Source organism: Lissotriton vulgaris, unplaced genomic scaffold (assembly GCF_964263255.1).
Source record: "Lissotriton vulgaris unplaced genomic scaffold, aLisVul1.2 SCAFFOLD_620, whole genome shotgun sequence".
Taxonomy (NCBI): Eukaryota; Metazoa; Chordata; class Amphibia; order Caudata; family Salamandridae; genus Lissotriton; species Lissotriton vulgaris.
The window spans coordinates 512,663-529,016 of NW_028253177.1; the positions used below are offsets into that span (position 1 = coordinate 512,663).

The 16,354-nt window shown below is 41.7% G+C and overlaps 1 protein-coding gene across 1 annotated transcript; it reads left to right on the plus strand.

Annotated features, from left to right (window-relative positions):
- Positions 1-489: 489 nt before the first annotated feature.
- On the plus strand, positions 490-2,073 carry LOC147661134 (uncharacterized). Its single transcript, XM_086951297.1, has one exon. It carries the CDS (start codon positions 517-519, stop codon positions 2,071-2,073), a length of 1,557 nt encoding a protein of 518 aa, XP_086807423.1. The 5' UTR covers positions 490-516.
- Positions 2,074-16,354: the final 14,281 nt, after the last annotated feature.

Here is a 16,354-nt window from a genome sequence, read left to right on the forward strand (position 1 = left end):
CTTTTTGTCCATGTTTGAACCAAACTGATTTACTTTCTTTTCTGACCTGTGCTTGGCCCCAGGACACTCTTTGGAGTAGCTGTACACATTACAAGTCGCTTCACCATCATGATATGGCTAGAGCAGTGCTTCGCTATCTAAACTGGCACCAGACCAGCATTCAGTGCTCTAGGTGTATTGCAAACTCTTTCTAGCCAAACTGCAGGCACCAGGTAAAAGCACAACGAAGTGGATCCTAACAACTGGAGGCTAAAGGAAAGGGGAGATCTGCTCTCTGAAGTACAGAGTATTGTCCCAATTTGCACCTGCCGGAAAGAAGATTAAGCTTTACCCGCAAGCATGCGAAGCCATTATCCAATCTAAAGATGCAATCACCCACAAGGAAGCCTTAACTGATATTATGAATGTGGCAGGTATTTAGTGAGTCTTGTATTTTATTGTTAAATCGGAAATCAAGCGACCACAATATCACACACATACAGGGAATGTGAAAATAACGCAAGTGGTTTGTTAACTATGCTGACCCTTCAGGAAACACGGTCAGGAGAAAAATTGTGCAATTCCACTGAATATGTCAAGAACTTTAGCCAATTAGAAACCATAAAAGAGCATCAGCGAATACAAACAGGGGAAAAACCATACCATTGCAGTGAATGTGTAAAGAGCTTCAGTCGGTTATCACACCTCCAAAGACATCAGCGAATACACACAGGGGAAAAACCATACCATTGCACTGAATGTGTGAAGAGCTTCAGTCGGTTATCACATCTCCAAACACATCAGCGAACACACACAGGGGAAAAACCATACCATTGCAATGAATGTGGGAAGAGCTTCAGTCAAATTTCAAACCTCCACACACATCAGAGAATTCACACAGGGGAAAAACCATCCCATTGCAATGAATGTGTGCAGAGCTTCAGTCGGTTATCACACCTCCAAAAACATCAGCGAATACACACTGGGGAAAAACCATACCATTGCAATGAATGTGTAAAGAGCTTCAGTCAAATTTCAAACCTCCACACACATCAAAAAATACACACAGGGGAAAAACCATACCATTGCAAGGAATGTGTAAAGAGCTTCTATCAGATTTCACAGCTACACGTACATCAAAAAATACACACAGGGGAAAAACCATACCATTGCAGTGAATGTGTGAAGAGCTTCAGTCGATTACAAGAACTCCGAACACATCAGCGAACACACACAGGGGAAAAACCATACCACTGCAAGGAATGTGTAAAGAGCTTCAATCAAATTGCAAGCCTCCACAGACATCAGACAATACACACAGGGGAAAAACCATACCATTGCAGTGAATGTGTGAAGAGTTTCAGTACGTTAGCAGAACTCCAAACACATCAGCGAACACACACAGGGGAAAAACCTTACCATTGCAGTGAATGTGTGAAGAGCTTCAGTCAAAATACACTCCTCCGCACACATCAGAGAATACACACAGGGGAAAAACCATACGATTGCAGTGAATGTGGAAGTAGTTTTAGGCTACTCTCACACCTCCACACACATCAGAGAACACACACAGGGGAAAAACCATACCATTGCAAGGAATGTGTAAAGAGCTTCAATCAAATTACAAACCTCCACAGACATCAGAGAATACACACAGGGGAAAAACCATACCATTGCAGTGAATGTGTGAAGAGTTTCATTACGTTAGCAAAACTCCAAAAACATCAGCGAACACATACAGGGGAAAAACCTTACCATTGCAGTGAATGTGTGAAGAGCTTCAGTGAAATTGCAAACCTCCGCACACATCAGAGAATACACACAGGGGAAAAACCATACCAGTGCAGTGAATGTGTAAAGAGCTTCGGTCAGTTAACAGGCCTCCGCAGACATCAGCGAATACACACTGAGGAAAAACCATACAATTGCAGTGAATGTGGAAGTAGTTTTAGGCTACTGTCACACCTCCACACACATCAGAGAACACACACAGGGGAAAATCCCTACCATTGCAGTGAGTGTGGCAGTAGTTTTACTTACTCTTCAGCATTACGAAATCATCAGCGAGCTCACAAAGGGGAAACAAATCTTTGAAATGCCATGAATGCTTGAAAAGCTGAAGTCCATTATCAATTCTAAACAGGCATCAGCGAACACACGCAGAAGAAAAGCCTTCAAGTGCAATGAATGTGTGAAGAAATGTAGTCAATTATCAAGCCTATGTAGACATCAGCTTACAGAAGAAATTAATGAGGAGGCCCCCTTAGGTAGTTTATCTGGGACTAGGGGGAATAGTTATAGAAAATATAGGATGTCCCACGCTTGTGGATCTACAGGTCCTATTTGTCCAATAGGACAAATTTGCGTGTGGGCGGGTCTTGGGCGGTCTTAGTATGGATTTGACAATAATATACAATTGCTGTTTAATATGCTTGTTTGTAAATAGACAATTTTAAGCCATTTGGAAACATATTCAAAAGACAAATTGAAAAGACATGGAATGCTTGTACTACAGGGTGACTCAAATCGAAATTAATGTGAAAACAAATTGCGTTCTGGTAGAAAAAGTACAAATGTATTTTTTCAATGCAAATTAAAACATGCCGTGGTATTAAAAACAATGGTAAAATATGAATATCAATGCACACAATGTTATACATATAAATAAAAATAAAAACAAATTGGGTACATAACAACAAGAATCGAAGGTTTAGGTCGACGCGGCGTTTCGGTTTTCTTTATGTAACACCTTCTTCAGGACCGATTCTAAAAGGTTATTTTAGAAAAACATACAATTACCCACTGTTTATTGATTTGTACATATTCTACAGTTAAAGAACTACATTCTTTTGACTATACATGTGACTATTAGACACCCTGCACTTGTACAGTTCTGTAGTTTTACTAACAAAGCATTGAAAACATCCTGTCGATGAAGGCATGATTAATTATTAATCAAAACAGCAAATTTTATACAGGTCATACTGCTACTTGGTGGTTCAAAACCATACTACAGCCCATCACCCTATCACTTTTTTAACAGATAGTCTCTATTGACTGAAACCGACATTAGGCATCTGTGAATGAAACTAAGTTGTCCCAGCCATTCTTCTGTATATATATAGGCTGGCGCTTGGAGGAAATAATTATCATTCCTCCATTACAATTTGTATTCGGGGTTAATTTTATTGACCCCGGGTAAGGTATCTTACCTTAAAATTTATTCTTATCATCCACTCTTGTAAATATAAGTGGGAAGTATTACCTCAGTCTTGTACGATCTGTTTGGCCATGAGTCAATAGAAAAGATTAATCTATTTGGGAGAAAAGAATATATTTATTCATTTTTGTTCTTTATGATTTCCCTTTTCACTAATTAATCAGAAAGGAGATTTGATGTACCTTTTTTCTTTAGGATGACAGGTCTTATACACTGTGCGAGGGAGCCACCGTTCTGTGCTTAGGTGTGGAGTTTCCTTTACAGACAGATAATACAAAAAATAATTTTCAGATTTGTCAAATTGGGCAGATGTTTGGGAAGTTTTTTTGGCTTCATGGTTGTGGCAAAATTACTCACCAACATCAGCTTACACACACTCTGTAAATACCGTACAACTGCAGTGAGTGTAGAAGTACCTTTAGGAAATCTTTCGCATTAAGGATTCATCAGTTAATGCTCACAGAGAAAAATCCTTTCAGGTGCAGTGAATGTGTGAATATCTTATGTCACTTTTAAAACCTACGGATACATCAACTAACATACACAGAGTAAAAATGGGCATTGCAATGAATGTCAGAAGTGATTTTGTCAATTGTGAACACACCTGGGGTAAACCGTACAATTGCACTAAAAGTGTGATGAGCTTTTGTCAATTTCTGATCCTACATAGCCTCAGCGAACACACACCTTCATTTAACTCACTTAGAAATAACCCTAGAGATGCAGTGAATTCAGAAAGAACTTAATAACAATAAAAATAATTTTGACTCATCTGAGGACATTGACAGGAACAGAACAGTGCCGTTATTGTGAGATGAAGGAATTACAGGAAAAATATGTATAATCATGTAGGATATTCAAATACCAGATGAATAAAGGCTCGACTAGAAGAAAAGAAGAAAACCAAAGATTTGTAGAATAATAAAAGTGTCTATTCCCAGTGATTGTTCACTTCGGTACACATAGAAAAAAACAACGTGATATAACAGGAAATCCACTGGGAGACTAGCACAATGTGGAATAAAAGAAAAGAAACACTGGCGGTTTTTATTTGGCGATGAAGAGTTACAAAGAAAATACATCCAAGAGTTCCTGTTCATGCTACTTGTAAAAGTGTAGGGATGAATACGGTTCTGCCTGCACACATTGCTATATTAGCATAAGTGAGTTAGTTGCTCAAACGCCATTTCGCTGTTTTTGCACATGACACTACATGTCTCTTTTTTTATAAAGACAAACTGCTTGCTTTTTCTTCACATTAGAACAGTCTGTTTTTCACATCTCTAGACTCACACTGTGACCTCAAGTCTGCACAAAGTAGTCAAGGTTAAAATAACAATGTATGCTGTTGATGCAGGTTGATCGACCCACGCTCTAGACACAACATGAACACAGCTGCTCATTTCTGAAACTCAGGTGCTTTTAATATTGCTTTGCATGCATGAGACTAGCACTCGGAACAAACCTTTCCATCAACAAAGAGCTGTGCTGGTCTGGGATGTGATTCACTTCACCTGACTTTGGTGGTATGCGGTCCCCGTTTTAACCTAGAGATCCGCTAATATTTTATTACCTATCAAGGGGAGGGTGGTACACAAGGCGCTATAGACCTGGTTCCACTATCATTATAATATGATTTCTCCATTTGTATTTTATGGAATTGTAACAATGCTGCTTGTAATGATTTTATGCATCTTTTTACTTATGTTAGCAAAGATACTGCTTCTTAGAGCATGTAGTTGAAATAAACATTTAAACTAAACCGTGTCTCTGATTACTCACATTGTGGACATTTATGGGAATAAAAACGAAAGAGTGTTCTTGATTCCCACTATTCCTGAGAGGTCCCAAAGTCACTTGCTCTGGGTTGTCCAATCATTGGTAGCTTCGCTGTAGTACCGAGAATGAATGAGGCACTGTTGCTAGTCGGATCGGGGTTCTGGGCACTGAGGTGGGTTTTTGGTACACCACAATACACTGAGGTCCTGGTTTCCTGCGCATAGTTCTGTGCATGAGCAAAATCCACGCAACAAAAGCAGCTCTAGAAACAATGCTTGGACTAAGAAGGGTATTTTCAGCTAACTTTAGGGATTAGTGATAAAACCTATAAACTCAACAGACTTGGACTGAGTCCCTGCAAGAAGAACTAATTTAACAAGCACACACTGGTGAATAGTCACAGCTGATTGTGGTGTTTGGTTGTTTTCTACAACAGTAATGATTCAGTGACAGCGACCAGAGAACAGTGTCCAACAGCAAAGTGAAAGGAGAAGAATGTGAGCTGTGACTCTCAGGGTTAATGCTTGCGGTACACAACATTTACCACCCAAGCCCTGACGCGGAACAAGTGAAAGGATCAGAATGAGAGCTGCGACTCTCTGTGTTAATGCTTGCAGTGCACTGCATTTACCACCCAGGGCATGACATGGAAGAATGAAAGGAGACAAATGTGAGCTGTGACTCTCAGGGTTATTGCTTGCAGTGCACTGCATACCACCCAGGCCCTGACATGGAAGAATGAAAGGAGAAGAATGTGAGCTGTGACTCTCAGGGTTAATGCTTGCAGTGCACTGCATTTACCACCCAGGCCCTGACATGGAAGAATGAAAGGAGAAGAATGTGAGCTGTGACTCTCAGGGTTAATGCTTGCAGTGCACGGCATTTACCACCCAGGCCCTGACATGGAAGAATGAAAGGAGAAGAATGTGAGCTGTGACTCTCAGGGTTAATGCTTGCAGTGCACTGCATTTACCACCCAAGCCCTGATGTGGAAGAATGAAAGGAGAAGAATGTGAGCTGTGACTCTCAGGGTTAATGCTTGCAGTGCACTGCATTCACCACCCAGGCCCTGACATGAAAGATTGAAAGGAGAAGAATGTGAGCTGTGACTCTCAGGGTTAATGCTTGCAGTGCACTGCATTTACCAACCAAGCCCTGATGTGGAAGAATGAAAGGAGAAGAATGTGAGCTGTGACTCTCAGGGTTAATGCTTGCAGTGCACTGCATTTACCACCCAGGCCCTGACATGAAAGAATGAAAGGAGAAGAATGAGAGCTGCGACTCTCTGTGTTAATGCTTGCAGTGCACTGCATTTACCACCCAAGCCCCGACATGAAGGAATGAAAGGAGAAGAATGTGAGCTGTGGCTCTCAGGGTTAATGCTTGCAGTGCACTGCATTTACCACCCAGGCCCTGACAAGAAAGAATGAAAGGAGAAGAATGTGAGCTGTGACTCTCATGGTTAATGCTTGCAGTGCACTGCATTTACTACCCAGGCCCTGACATGGAAGAATGAAAGGAGAAGAATGTGAGCTTTGACTCTCAGGGTTAATGCTTGCAGTGCACTGCATTTACCACCCAGGCCCTGACATGGAAGAATGAAAGGAGAAGAATGTGAGCTGTGACTCTCAGGGTTAATGCTTGTAGTGCACTGCATTTACCACCCAAGCCCTGATGTGGAAGAAGTGACTCCATTGCCCATCGTTGCGTCTGTAAATGCACCCATCAAAGTGGCCCTTTACCAGAGGTGTTTATCATCAAGCTTGATCTTTACGCACCGCTGACTATGTAGTTTATGCACGATTAGATGGATTGTATACAACAGAGGTGTATATCATCAAGCTGGACCTTAACCCCTTAAGTGCTGCCTCGGTGCATTGGCCGACGGCAGCACTACCTCCCCAGTGCTGCGCACGACCATTGGACGTCCATTCAGCACTAGTTCCAATGGACAGCGCAGCACTGGGGAGAGATGTTTAATAGCATCTATGAGGTTAACTCACCGCTGACTGTAACTGATTCATGGTTAGATGGATTGTATACAACAGGGGTGTTTATCATCAAGCAGGACCTTAACTCACCGCTGACTGTAACTGATTCATGGTTAGATGGATTGTATACAACAGAGGTGTTTATCATCAAGCTGGACCTCAACTCACCGCTGACTGTAAGTGATTCATGGTTAGATGGATTGTATACAACAGAGGTGTTTATCATCGAGCTGGACCTTAACTCACCGCAGACTGTAACTGATTCATGGTTAGATAGATTGTATACAACAGAGGTGTTTATTATTTATTTTGTTTATTTATTATATTTTGGTCATTTATTGGGTGCAGCGAATCATCCCCAGGGAGATCTTTCGGCGCTTGAGAAGAGAACATCCTATTGACAGTGGGAACCAGATTAGAAAAGCCAGGTTTTAAGCAGTTTCTTAAATTGAAAGAAACTGGAACAGGCACGGAGCTCTTCCGGGAGAGAGTTCCAATAACTGGGTGCCAGATAAGAAAAGGCTAGCCCACTCATTTTGGTCTTCCTTATTCTCTGAGTACAGAACAGGTTGCGGTTGCTGGATCGAAGCTGTCGTACGGGTTGATAACAATCAATGTTTTTGTCAGATATAATGGGCCCATACCCTGGAGGGCCTTGAAAACCATACACAACAGCTTAAAGATGGCAATGGGGAGCCAATGCAGTTGGTGAAAGAGAGGTAAAGAGGGGGTTCGAGCAGGCTTATTGAGGGCCAGGCGGGCGGCCGTATTTTGAACCACTTGAAGTTTGGCCGCCAAGTCCTCTCTTACTCCCACCAACAAAGAGTTGCCATAGTCCAGTCGACTAACTAGGAGTGACTGAATAAGAGTCTTTCTAGCATTTAGCGGGATCCACTGAAAGATTTTTCTGAGCATCCTCATGGTGATGAAGCAGGCTGTCGAGCAAAATTTTGTTTAAAGCTTGTGCAGTCAAGGCCCTGTAACTATAACGTGATTAATGTGCATGTTGTGTGATAACTAATTCAACCTAGATTAAAATGCACCTACATTCAGAACACACAGGACTAACAGATGTGCTTATGTGTTGCAAACGCAAAAATAATAAATTGACACTGTCTATTGTCTTTGTCAGTACTAAATGCGGCTGTTTAAACTGATGGCACAAAGCTTTATTTCTGTGCTCATGTTCTGTCTTTTCTGTGACAAAGGCTTATGGAGTTCGGTCTGGATTTCATATTTGGTAATGTATGATGCTGCTTAAATGTGATTTTGCTAGGTAACATAATTAATGGGTTAACAATTAGTAAAGGGGGTGGGTAACAGAATACATTTCAGTTCTTTAATTAATCAATGCCTTGTGTCTGTTTAATATTAGTTCTCGTGATGGGGCCTGTAAAAGGCAAGAGGGTGATCGTTAAGAGCTGCAGAAAAACAAAGGCCTGTCCTGCAAAATAAAGCTACGTGGCAGAGGAAAGTTTCCTTGTGGATGTCATTGTAAGAACATTTTCTTAAAGTCTATTGTGCCACAGGAAGGACTGGATGTTAATGCCCAAGGACAGGAAGAGCAGTCTGAGGAAGTGCCGTTAAAACAGTGTGGAGAGACAATGGGCTTGTGTAAAGGCCCGGACTTGAGGTGGAAGATGGGTATTGCACCGTTACATCGCAACTTTTACAACGGACTTCTATTACAACGCAACTTTTACAACGCTGGATCCATTACATCGCATGCCTTTACAACGCATGACATTACATAGCAGATGCTATTACAACGAATGCCATTACAACGTAAGTATAGGTAAGTATATAATTTTTTTATTTTATTTATTATTATTTAATTAATTTAATCATTATTAATTATAAATAAATATATTTATTTATGTTTTTTTATATTATAAATTAAATATATTAATTTAAGTAATTTTAAAAATAAGTATGAGTATAGGAGTATATGTTTTGGGGTACTGAGGTATATGTTTTGGGGTGTTTGGGTATTTTTAGGTTTCAGGGCTGGGTTTGGATTTTGGGGTACAGGGGTATTTTTAGGTATTAGAGCTGGGTTTGGGTTTTGGGGTACAGGGGTATTTTTATGTTTTAGGGCTGGGTTTGGGTTTTGGGGTACAGGGATATTTTTAGGTTTTAGGGCTGGGTTTAGGTTTTGGGGTACAGGGGTATTTTTAAGTTTCAGGGCTGGGTTTGGGTTTTGGTGTACAGGGGTATTTTTAGGTTTCAGGGCTGGGTTTGGGTTTTGGAGTACAGGGGTATTTTTATGTTTCAGGGCTGGGTTTGGGTTTTGGGGTACAGGGGTATTTTTAGGTTTCAGGGCTGGGTTTGGGTTTTGGGGTACAGGGGTATTTTTAGGTTTCAGGGCTGGGTTTGGGTTTTGAAGTACAGGGGTATTTTTAGGTTTTAGGGCTGGGTTTGGGTTTTGGGGTACATGGGTATTTTTAGGGTTCAGGGCTGGGTTTGGGTTTTGGGGTACAGGGGTATTTTTAGGTTTCAGGGCTGGGTTTGGGTTTTGGGGTACAGGGATATTTTTAGGTTTTAGGGCTGGGTTTGGGTTTTGGGGTACAGGGGTATTTTTAGGGTTCAGTTTTTGTAAAAAACGACTTTAAAATAATTAAATTAATTACATTATATTAAATTAATTAAATTATATTATTTACAATTTATAAATTAATTAAATTAAATTAATTAAATAAATTAATTACAATTTTAAAATTAATAAAATAAAATTAATTAAATTAAATTAAATTAATTAAATTATATTAATTCCATTTTTTAATCTAATTAAATTAAATTAATTAAAGTAATTTAATTAATTTAATTTAATTACAATTTTAAAATTAATTACATTACATTAATTAAATTAAATTAATTAAATTAAATTAATTACAATTTTTAAATTAATTAAATTAAATTAATAGAACTAAATTTATTAAATTAAATTAATTACTATTTTAAAATTAATTAAATTAAATTAAATTAATTAAATTAACTTAATTACATTTTTTTAAAAAGATATACTTACCTATACTTACGTTGTAATGGCATGCGTTGTAATAGTATCTGCTATGTAATGACATGCGTTGTAAAGGCATGCATTGTAATGGATCCTGCGTTGTAAAAATTGCGATGTAACGGTCTGCGTTGTAAAATAACGTGTTGTAACGTCATACATCCTGGAAGATGTCACACATTATCGTGGCATGAGCTGGCTCAGCCAATGGAGAGCCAGAATTCGGTTGCTGGTATGCAGAAATTAGTTCGTTTAGACAGGGAAAAGGGTATAAGAATTGGCCCGAGGAGCAGACATTTTGCCTACGCTCTTTGACTCCAGAGGGTCGTGTTACTCTGATGGACAAACGCACGTAAGGACAGGAGATTTTATTAAATCTTAGTTTCTAGGCGATGAGGGTAGAGACAGGGAATTAGTTAGGTTTTGGAAATGCTCATTTCGCTTATTTCTGCTAATGAATAATATTTCTTGAATAAAGCTCTCTCTATTGAAATCTGAATGAAACCTTTCTAAATGACATCTCTTTAAAATGCTTGTTTAATAAAGTTCCATAACCTACGTTTTCGTGATTTGTATGAATAAACTTTCTAAATGACGAGCTGGTCTTGTTTATTGAGGATTGTTTAAACAACATATATAGATCTAGTCGCCTCATGATTCAGTCACTCTGTTGTTATTATGGGCCTGGTAAGTTTGGTGGTAGTAGGTAGCGTCATTTATGCAGAATTTTGGTAGGAGCGCTGGATCAGTACCAAAACACGTGCCTGACACGTTCTTCAGCTGCTCTTCCATGGATAATTTGTTGTCAATTTTGATACCCAGGTTCTTAGCCCATCCTCTAGGTGAAGGGGATTCTCCTAATTCTGCTGGCCACCAATCTGGGGTCCATATCTCCTCCGCCTTGCCAAACAGTAAGATCTCTGTTTTCGAGGAGTTGAGTTGGAGGTAATTCTTCCTCATCCAGCTTGCTATGCTGATCGTGCAGTTTATAAATTTAAGTTTGGTTACTGAAGGGTTAGCCTCAAAGGGGACTATCACCTGTGTGTCGTCTGCATAGGATATAGTTTCAAAACCACAATTCCTAATGGTGGCAGGTAAGGGGGCCACACATATATTGAACAAGGTAGGGCTCAATATTGAGTCTTGTGGGACTCCTTTATCTACCAAAGTGGTTTTTGACACAAAAGAGTCCAACTGGACACTCTGTGTTCTATCAAACAGATAGTTCTGAATCCATTTAAGGGCCATGCCTCTGACACCAATCTCTCGAAGCCTGTCCAACAGGATGCGATGTGAGATGGTGGCAAAGGCCACCTACAGATCAAGCAGAACTAACATCACAGGGATATCCTTGTCCAGAGACATTCTTAAAGTGTCAGTAACCTCCAACCAAGCGGCCTCTGTGCTATAAGAAGCACGGAAGCCCGACTGGGATATGTCCAGTAAGTTATTCTGTTCCAAGTAGCAGGAAAGGTGCCGGTTGACTAGTGTCTCCATAATTTTTTAACAACAGGGAAGCGAGGAAATCAATCTAAAATCTGTAAATCCGTAGGGTCCGCTAATGCCTTTTTAAGCAAAGGTTTATTACGAGCGCATTTCCCTTTTCGTGGCACCATTGCTGTGCCTATTGAGATGTTACAAACTTGAGCAAGCACATAAGATAAGACTGGGGTTAGTTCAGACATAACAGCAGGCGGCACCGGGTCTAGCAGCGGGAACCGCATTTCACCTGCATTAATAACAGGCTTACTTGTTCCCCTGAGATGTTGAGAAAATATTCTAGGCTCGAAGGACAGTGGTTTTCAGGCACAGGGACCTTTTCAAGAGCTACCTCTTCAGGCCCAAAGGCGCAATAGATCACGTTCATTTTTTTAGTAAAGTAGCTCCTTAGATCCTCACATAATTTTTGGGTGGATGGCTGGAGTGGGTTGTTAGACCTCGGGTTTGTGAATTCCTTTAGGATAGAAGAGCTCCCGAGAGGAATTCCTAGCTTCCATAATGCGGGAGCCTAGGTAGGATTGCCTAGCTATGTTATAGCTGTTTAGATAGGCTCTATGAGCCACTCGGTAGCGCGATTCCTCATGCTCCAAGTTGGATTTCCTCCATTTTCTTTCTAACACCCTCTCTTAAGACTATCTCAATACCAGGGGGCAGGAGCTGCCCTTGCCTGAATATTTACCCTTTTTAAAGGTGCAATAGAGTCGAGGCCATCCGTTATAGTGGCCTCGAACCTTTCTAAGGCAGTCTCACAATTGTCACAGCTTTCAAGTATGGGAGGGATATAGACCCGACTAAACGCAGCGGAAGTTACCTTTTTCCAGGATCTACGCAACTCCTTGTGAGTGTGTGGGGGGCCGGAAAGTTTTTTCAACGCCCAAGAAAAATGTAGTGCCAGGTGATCAGTCCAGCTTAACTTTAGGGGGGGTTCGGCAACTAACTCAGGGATGCTGGTAAAAATCATGTCCAACACATGTCCAGCCACATGTGTAGGGCTAGTGACTCTAGGGGTCAGTTCAAGAGTTTCCATCACTGCCACCAGACGGACAGATTCTGTATTGGAGAGAACCTCCAGAGGATGATTGAAGTCCCCTACCAATAGAAACCTGTTGGTCTGTAACGTATAAGGGGCCAGCCGTTCTAGCAGTGCTGAACAAAACTCCTTCCTCAGGCTTAATACGGATAAAACAGAGGTAATGTTTTTTAATCAGAAAACGTCCATTCCCTCTAGCCTTTGGTGGCCAACGGTCCTTGATCCCCCCCCGATTCCAGCCACTACAGTTCGTAACTTGGGTTTCCAGTTCGACAATACCCTCTCCTGTGCTCCTCACATTAACAAAACCACATCTGCCTGTTTTGCAAAACTGGGTATGATTAAAAAATTTTTGCCTTTCCTCCCTTTGAATGCTCGCAGAACTGTGGTTCAATCTCTGATTACATCCCACTTAGACTATGCCAACAGTCTCTGCGTAGGTGCTCCCCTTTATCAGATTGAACGCCTACAAATCGTGCAGAATGCCGCGGCCAGATTGATTGGTAACATTCCTTACCGTCAATCCGTAGCACTCTATTGTAAACAACTGCACTGGCTCCCTATCACTAAACGTATCCAGTTCAAGATACTGATACTTACTTTCCGAGCCTTGAACAACCTCGGCCCAGGCTATCTGAAAAAAAGGATTGCTCTCTCACACTCTGTGAGATCCTTACGCTCTAATAGTCTGCGTCTTCTGGTCGTTCCGCGCTTCCGCCTATCTAGAGTAGGCGGCAGAGGTTTTGGAGTGGCTGCAGCCAGATTATGGAATAAGCTTCCTTTGGAGCTAAGATTTACCCCCACTGAATCCATCTTTCGCCGCAAACTAAAGACTTGGTTGTTCTCCTCTTGATTCCCTGCTCCCCCTCTTGTCCTTGAGCTCATTGGTTGTCAGCGCCGGGACACCCCTTCTGGGGTAGCCGTGCGCTCTATAAATTCCAAAAATAAATAAATAAATACCTACCGGGGGTGATATGCTAGAGCTCCCCCCACTCAATCTCTTGGCGGGGATGCCCTCTGAAGATCAATAGCTCGATATTGGGGGAAGATAGTGTATCAAGAGTCTTAATATGATAAGGGGGACGAGTGGGAATGGCCAAACCTCCACCCTGTTTTCCTGATCTATCCAGATGGACCACAGCATAATCTTGTGGAAAAGCCATTGCCAAAGCTGGCGTTGCTTCATTATTCAGCCAGGTTTCGGTGAAAAGGCAGATGTCTGGCCTGGTCTCGTCTAATAGGTCCCAAATTTCCACCACGTGTTTTGGGATAGATCGCGCATTCAGATACAACCCCTTATATGGTAATGCTAGGCCCATCCCGGTCTGTCTCTCACTTCCAGTGTCCTGCACCCTTCCAGTAGGACTGGGGATGGAACATAATAGTGAACTAAGGGGAGTATGCATGACTTCCCGCTATGTCCATCCACAATCGGGGCACTTCTCTAAGGTGACAGCACCTACTACTTGCAGGTTAATTCTCTCCCCTGCACAAGCTGAGGCAAGCCCATATTCTACCAACCTCTCCTTAGGGTACACCAGCCTGGGATAAACCGGCAGCATCCCCTGGCAGCCGGCAGCGTCCAGGCGCGGATGAGCGCAGACGGGCTTGCCTTAGGTGCGACTTCGTTGGGCCAGTGGCACGCCCACTGCGCGCGGCAGGAAATGCAGTGATTTTATACCTGGGAGGGCTGTCCACTAGAGCGCTAACCGTTAGAGTGGCGCCCCACAGGTCTGAAAGACTATGGGCGTGCTCTCTCCACTCAATCAATCGGAAATCCGATTGCGGTGGACCGGAGAGCAGTCCAAACAATGCGCGAAACGTAATCAGTTAAGAGGCAGTTTAGATAAAAGGCAGTTCTAGGTTAAAACAAATGTCACATCTGAAACATATAATGCTAAAAACAAATTAACAGAAGATTCCTACTCAGACTGCTTCCTTCTCTCATTGAGCTGGATCTTGGCTCACCACTGGCTGTGTAAATGAGTCACGGTCAGATGAATTCTATATAACAGAGGTGTTTATCATCGAGCTGGATCTTGGTCACCGCTGGCTGTGTAAATGAGTCACGGTTAGTTGAAATGTATATAACAAAGGTGTTTATCATCGAGCTGGATCTTGGTCACCGCTGGCTGTGTAAATGAGTCATGGTCAGATGAATTGTATATAACAGAAGTGTTTATCATCGAGCTGGATCTTGGTCACCGCTGGCTGTGTAAATGAGTCATGGTCAGATGAATTGTATATAACAGAGGTGTTTATCATCGAGCTGGATCTTGGTCACCGCTGGCTGTGTAAATGAGTCATGGTCAGATGAATTGTATATAACAGAGGTGTTTATCATCGAGCTGGTTCTTGACTCACCGCTGGCTCTGTAAATGAGTCATGGCTAGATGAATTGTATATAACAGAGGTGTTTATCATCGAGCTGGATCTTGGTCACCGCTGGCTGTGTAAATGAGTCACGGTCAGATGAATTGTATATAACAGAGGTGTTTATCATCGAGCTGGATCTTGGTCACCGCTGGCTGTGTAAATGAGTCACGGTCAGATGAATTGTATATGACAGAGGTGTTTATCATCGAGCTCGATCTTGGCTCACCACTGGCTGTGTAAATGAGTCACGGTCAGATGAATTGTATATAACAGCGGTGTTTATCATCGAGCTGGATCTTGGTCACCGCTGGCTGTGTAAATGAGTCATGGTCAGATGAATTGTATATAACAGAGGTGTTTATCATCGAGCTGGATCTTGGTCACCGCTAGGTATGTATATAAGTCACGGTTAGTTGAAATGTATATAACAAAGGTGTTTATCATCGAGCTGGTTCTTGACTCACCGCTGGCTCTGTAAATGAGTCACGGTCAGATGAATTGTATATAACAGAGGTGTTTATCATCGAGCTGGTTCTTGACTCACCGCTGGCTGTGCAAATGAGTCATGGTTAGAAGAATTGTATATAACAGAGGTGTTTATCATCGAGCTGGATCTTGACTCACCGCTGGGTGTGTTAATGAGTCACGGTTAGATGAATTGTATATAACAGAGATGTTTATCATCAAGCTGGATCTTGGTCACCGCTGGGTATGTATATAAGTCACGGTTAGTTGAAATGTATATAACAAAGGTGTTTATCATCAAGCTGGTTCTTGACTCACCGCTGGCTCTGTAAATGAGTCACGGTCAGATGAATTGTATATAACAGAGGTGTTTATCATCGAGCTGGTTCTTGACTCACCGCTGGCTGTGTAAATGAGTCATGGTTAGAAGAATTGTATATAACAGAGGTGTTTATCATCGAGCTGGATCTTGGTCACCGCTGGCTGTGTAAATGAGTCACGGTCAGATGAATTGTATATAACAGAGGTGTTTATCATCGAGCTGGATCTTGGTCACATCTGGCTCTGTAAATGAGTCATGGCTAGATGAATTGTATATAACAGGTGTTTATCATCGAGCTGGATCTTGGCTCACCACTGGCTGTGTAAATGAGTCACGGTTAGATGAATTGTATATAACAGAGGTGTTTATCATCGAGCTGGATCTTGCTCACCGCTGGGTATGTATATAAGTCACAGTTAGTTGAAATGTATATAACAAAGGTGTTTATCATCGAGCTGGTTCTTGACTCACCGCTGGCTCTGTAAATGAGTCACGGTCAGATGAATTGTATATAACAGAGGTGTTTATCATCGAGCTGGTTCTTGACTCACCGCTGGCTATGTAAATGAGTCACAGTAAGATGAATTGTATATAACAGAGGTGTTTATCATCGAGCTGGTTCTTGACTCACCGCTGGCTGTGTAAATGAGTCATGGTTAGATGAATTGTATATAAC

Excerpts from the sequence above, each read along its gene's own strand:
- LOC147661134 (XM_086951297.1), top strand. The coding sequence starts at position 517 with ATGCTGACCCTTCAGGAAACACGGTCAGGAGAAAAATTGTGCAATTCC.